Source organism: Hyaena hyaena, unplaced genomic scaffold (assembly GCF_003009895.1).
Source record: "Hyaena hyaena isolate Hyena2069 unplaced genomic scaffold, ASM300989v1 scaffold_245, whole genome shotgun sequence".
NCBI lineage: Eukaryota > Metazoa > Chordata > Mammalia > Carnivora > Hyaenidae > Hyaena > Hyaena hyaena.
The window spans coordinates 1,495,161-1,501,160 of record NW_024080878.1 but is presented as its reverse complement, the minus strand read 5'-3'; the positions used below and the strand labels follow the sequence as shown (position 1 = coordinate 1,501,160).

The 6,000-nt window shown below is 40.9% G+C and overlaps 1 protein-coding gene across 4 annotated transcripts in view; it reads right to left on the bottom strand.

The window, feature by feature from the left end:
- Positions 1–2,568: 2,568 nt before the first annotated feature.
- Positions 2,569–6,000, bottom strand: part of ZNF143 (zinc finger protein 143) — a 50,578-nt gene continuing 47,146 nt past the window's right edge. For all 4 annotated transcript variants that reach the window (XM_039244639.1, XM_039244643.1, XM_039244642.1 and 1 more), the window contains 2 exons: positions 4,303–4,449; positions 2,569–3,112 (listed from right to left, as the gene is read on the bottom strand). In XM_039244639.1, the coding sequence (XP_039100570.1) occupies positions 3,029–3,112; positions 4,303–4,449 (231 nt within the window). In that variant the 3' untranslated portion in view covers positions 2,569–3,028. The remainder of the gene's footprint in view (positions 3,113–4,302; positions 4,450–6,000) is intronic.

Genomic DNA, 6,000 nt, shown 5'->3' with positions numbered 1-6,000 from the left:
GCCTGAACTCATGAACCGAGCCAAAGTCGGACACTTAACCGAATGAGCCACCCAGGTGCCCCAACTGGTCTACAGTCTTATGTGAGCTAGCAAACACTGGCCCACGAATTCCTTAGAACCCAGTCCATTTCAGTGCTGAATGCATGGTTTCCTGATATTACTTACCTAGTCCCTGAGCTGCCATGCAGGAAAGGTAGCATGGGACATGATCCAAATGACCACCCTGAAGTGGAGGGGCACAGGGAGCTGGCCGGCTCTCGGGGCAGCTGCCACCTTTGTTGAGTTGAGGAAGCCAAGTTCTCTTACTCTATTTCCTAAATTCTTATGACTGCAGACTGTAGGCAATGTTCTTTTTCTCTGTGGCGGCCTCACGTTGTGTCTGGGAGAGTGAGGGGTTTTCTTAGACCAAGTTTTGCCTTCAGCAACTGTCTGGATCACATTGCAGTTATGCTCCAACAGGCTACATTTGTAAAGTACTCCTGTTTCATCAACAGTCTTTGGGAATTTTCAACTTTGGAGTGCTGCTTTCTGCATCCTACACTCTGAAGAAACCCTGCACTAGCATAACTAGCCCCTGTCTGCACATCGGCTGGAGTCTTCCCTTGGAGAAATGTGCCACCTCCCTAGGTGCCTGAAGTCCCATCCCCAGGAAGGCAGGTAGGGGACAAACCAGCAGTGTCCTTCTGCCCCTTTCACTGGTGCCTATTAATAGGAGGGCATTTCTTTGGAGCTGAGGGATAAACAGGCTTGCCAGCAGAGTCCAGCTCAGCCCTGTCCAGTCTAGCTGGCAAAGGAGCTGGGATGAGGGAGAAAGCCTGGAATCTGAGCACAGGCAGTCAGGGGCCCAGGGAGGCTTGCGTTCAGTCCTGGGAAGCACAGCAGGCCTAACTGGGCCCAGCAGAGGAGCGCCCCATCCACAGCCAGGACTGGGCTGGGAGGCCAGAGCACCACCCTGTCACTTTGCAGATTGTCTTCTTTCTCTGCCTCCCCAATACCACCCCCTTTCTGAGCCTTAGCAAGGCCTCAGCTGAGAGTTCTTCTATGTGGGTTTAAATGTCTCAGGCAAGAGTGAAGGCAGGATCTGTGTGTGACTAAGATCCTTTCTAATGTTAAATATCTGTGAAGAGCTTTGAAGGGAAAACAACCAGCCGCCTGCCCAGCCCTGAAGGGTTTCCAGTTTCAGATAACTAAGTCATGACCTTTTTTTAGTAAGACTTCAAAGAACCTCATCAAAGATAACATTTATATTAAATACAACAGTACATTCTTTCTCTTTTTACTGTAAAACTTGAAACATGAGAGCAGCATTTTAGCTCTCTGGCAAACAAAGCACAGTAAACCACGGTGAAGGGGTGATTATTGCAGGGCAAGACTTCCCTTCCTCCTCCACCTTTTTTTTTGGAACTTGGTGGACCCTCAGCTGAATTTCTGACCATAAGACATGGTTTTTCAAGTGCTCGAGTCATTAGGCAATCAGAAGACAACAGAGCTCCTCTTGATAATCTTTGCCACAATTATCATCTGAGAAGGCAGTTGTGGTGTGGTAAAAGCACACTGGACACGGGGACCATAAAGTCTGGGCTCTCCGAGGAGCCTGGGTGGCTCAGTTGGTTGAGTGTCTGACTCTTGATTTCAGTTCAGGTTATGATGATCTTGCAGTTTCTTGAGTTTGAGTCCTGCATTGGGCTCTGTGCAGACAGTGGGGAGCCTGGTTGGGATTCTCTTTCTCCCTCTTTGCCCCTCCCCCACTCATGTTTCTCTCTCTCTCTCATAAGTTAACATTAAAAAAAAAAAAAAAAAGCCTGGGTTCTCAAGTCTTTGCCTTGCCTCTTCACAACTGGAGGGCCTGAGTGAGACAACTTCTTTGGACCGCCTGTTTCCCCTTATACAAATGGGGATGATAAACCCCGTATATCTCAAAAATTGTTACAACATAACAATGTATGGGAAAATACTTATTCTGTGCTTGATAAACAATATATGTGTGTTGGGTTATAACTGATGGCATTTGTGATCTTTTCTACCACACTCTCCCCCACCCCCATACCACTTTAATAAAACAAATATAAAGGTAACCATTTAAAAAATTGCTGTATTCAAAATTAATAATAAACTTTAGGGTAAATAAGCTTTAAAACAAAAGTACATAAGCAAAAATGAATAATTTACACGGACCCACTAACCTAATTTTCAGAGGAAAGCCATGTCCAATTACAGCACTATTATCCTGGGCTCCAGCATGTGGTCAAATTTTGATAGCTCATTATTTTTAAAAAACAGTAACCAAAAAAAAAAAAAAAACAACAACAAAACCCCAAAACTGAACACTAAGTAAAGTCTTTAACAAAACCAAAGCACTGGATTTAACTTTTTAATTTTAAATAACCAAACGTTGTCATTTTATACATAATCCAATGTTAATGGATCCAATTCAATATAATTAGCATTTCAGATTGAAAGAGTTGGTATTGTAACAGGGATGGAAAACTATAATGAATAGTTTTCAAACCGTGAGGTACAAATAAAAACAGACAAGTATACAGTAGAACAAAAACTGCAGACAACGTATTAACTTGGGGAAATATTCGAAGGCTTTACATCCTTTATTATCCGTGATGGCTTCTGGAATTGATTGTTTGAAATATAGAACCTTTGACATGTTAGATACAGCCTTTATTTTATTTTGTTCTTCACAGTAAGTTAAAACTCCATCATAAGACTCCATAAGACCTTGCTGATCTTGCATGTAGGCTCTAGGAGTTTGTGAACTGATAAAAGAGTAACATGAAAATTTACCGTATTGCCCTAATTTCATACATCCTTGTACACAATGAATCAGTTTGGGAATCTATTCCAAGGGTTATATTCACAAAAGTGTCAAGAATAAAATGTTCTCCACTCTTGCATAAAAACGTGTACAGTATTTCAGGAATGGAAAAATTCTAATTTTCCTGGGCCCGGGTTCTTGGATGTCTGCTGCCTGAAGATGAAAGGCTCCTCCTGCTGCAAGGCTCCACTGTCCTAAGGATTAATCATCCAACCCTGGTGTTTCTCCTTGTTGGATCCTAGATGCTATTCTGATGGCTTCTTCCAGAGATGGCTGTTCTCCAAGCTGCAACAGGAACAAACACAAAGCCACAGTCAAGATAATACCAAAGAAATAGTGTATGCCTGAGGTAAAATTTCTGTAATTCTGACACCTGGACTTGTTAAGATACTATTGCTGAACTAATTGTTAAGAGCACAAAAAAAATTCTTGTAGGAGAATAATGTAGCTTCTTACTTTAGGATTTTACAGTTTTGTTTTGTTTAAGTAGGTTCCATGCCCAACCTGGGGCTTGAACTCATGACCCTGAGATTGAGAATTGCAAGCTTTCCCTACTAAATCAGCCAGGTGCTCCATCTTTCTTTAGGATTTTCTTTTAAGCTTTTATACACACACACGTATATATATTTAGAGAAAGAGAGAGAGAGAGGGTGTGCACACAGGGGAGAGGCAGAGAAGAGGGGAGAGAGAGAATCCCAACCAGGCTCTGCACCATCAGTGGAGAACCTAATGGAGGGCTTTGAATTCATGAACTGTGAGACCATGACCTGAGCCAAAATCAACAGTCTGATGCTTAACAGACTGAACTACCCAGACACCTCTTTCTTTAGGATTTTGATAAACCTTCACTCATGCAATGGACAAAGATGCTCATCTTTTCCAATGGAGTAGAGAGCTTCCTGAGTCTTTAACTTCTATACCGTAAACTAAATCAAAACCAATGGTTGGCATTTTCCTGAGTGTGTTCTAACTCTTTTCCAAGTAAATACATGAAACACAATTCTTCCCAAGGAAAAGTAATCTGCATTCTAGACTGTCTGAATCCAGTGACCTCCCAAGAATAGTTTTCTTCTGTCTTCTGATGTTCCCCCAACGTAAAATAGGGCTGTACAATGATTCTCAGAGGACTAATTTGGGTCTATGTTTACACTAGCTTCATTTCCGGGTGCTTTACAGAATCCTGCCTAATTAGACTTATTTTGAAAATAAAGATAGCTGGCTGGGTACACACTGGGATATATCCCAGAAGCTTTATTTTTCTTACTATAATTCCCCCTAAAATATGCAAAGATAACAGCGAACAAAGTGCCAGTCTCTGATTCCACCTCAAACATAGCAATTTCCTTCAAATGGCTAAGTCACACAGATGAGTCTGTGCCCTGCCTCCCATAAAGGTTCTAAATAAGGCAGTGTGCCAAGTTGAGACCTAGGAAGTAGTCCTGCTATTGACTGAGGACAGCTGCCACAGAACTCACCTGGACTGCAATCTGGGTGCCATTAGATGTTGCCACTAACGTCAGAGGTCTGGTTTCTGTGGTTACTAAATGATGGCTGTGCTGTTGGTGCCCCATTTCTGATGAGGCAGTATGGAATGCTGCCAAGTCCTGAGCCACAATTGCGACCTTAAACAAAAAATACACAAAATAAAGCTATGATTAAGTACATTAAATTCCATTTAATGTAAGGGACCGTCTTTGAATTTGAAAGGAAAAACCCCCTTCTGACCATAGACTTTTCAGAGCCTAAAGCTGGAAGAGAACTTCTGTATTGTCTTAGACTCTTTTTGTTTGAAGAAGTTGAGGCTCAAAAAGAAGGGATTTTTCTAAGCTTATATGAACCGATGACATAACAGGGTAGAGGACACTTGGCAGATGGGTCTGCTACACCAGGCTCCATTAACCAGGACAGATGTGACCACGCTTAGGATCTCCTACCTTAAGTGGCTACTTGGTACGTTACACGTGTAGAGTAACTCATATCTCAAATGTCTATTTATTCCTGAATTGGGATAAGCGGAACATAATACATACTATTTTCTCTTGTTTACCTGATGCATTTAAATTTTTAATTAAAAAAAGTTTTAAAAATTTTATATAGAGAGAGAATGAGCAGGGGAGAAAGAGAATCTTAAACAGGCTCCATGCTCAGCACAGGGCCTAATGTGGAGCTGGATCTCACAACCCTGGGATCATGACCTGAGCTGAAATCAGGAGTCAGACGCTTAACCAACTCAGCCACCCAGGCGCTACCTGTTGGGACTTAAAATTAGATTTCCATTTAACTAGGAAAACTGAAAAGACTAGGGTCTGACTGGAAGGGATCACAAGGGAACTTTCTGGGGTGATGGAAATGTTTGGGATACTGGTATATGGGTATGTTTAACAACTCACTGAATTGTAAATTTAAGATCTGTACATTTCACTGTATGTAAATTTTATCTCAATTAAGAAAAAAACAGATTGTGAGCTGATTTGAAAAACATGTTCAACCTCGTTAATGATCAGACAAATAATAAAAACACAATTCAACTTCTGCTTGTGAATTATGCAAATATTTAAAAAATCTTCAATGCTAGCAAGAAGAGTACAGTGAACCAAGAAAGCTCTTAGATCCATGGCACAATTGTTAAAACTTTTTGGAAGACAATTTGGCAATATGTAGCAAACAGCTTAAAATACTTTGTATCATTCATCTAGTAGTTCCATGTCTAGAATTTGTTTCTATGAAGATAATCAAAGGCTTGTACAATTTATGTGTATGGAATGAGTTAATGAGTTCCATTTGATGGATTATTTTACAAATGATAAGAATCCTTTTACAAGCACTTTAATCGGTATGCAAAAGTGCTCAAAATATAGTGTTTAGATGGATGATAGGCATACAAAATTATAATCCTAACTCTGTACACACACACACACACACACACACACACACACAGTAGGGAGTCCTAAATGTTGAGACTAGTTATTTTAACATCAAAAGATTATAGCTGATTTTTAGTTTGTGTCTCTATTTTTAATTCTTCTGGAAATATATCTGCAAGTGGCATTAATGGACCATATGTAGTTCTATGTCAACTCTATTTTTTAGGTAGGCTCAAACCCAATGTGGGGCTTGGACTCATGACCCCAAGATTTCCATGCTATACTAACTGAGCTAGCCAGATGCCCCAC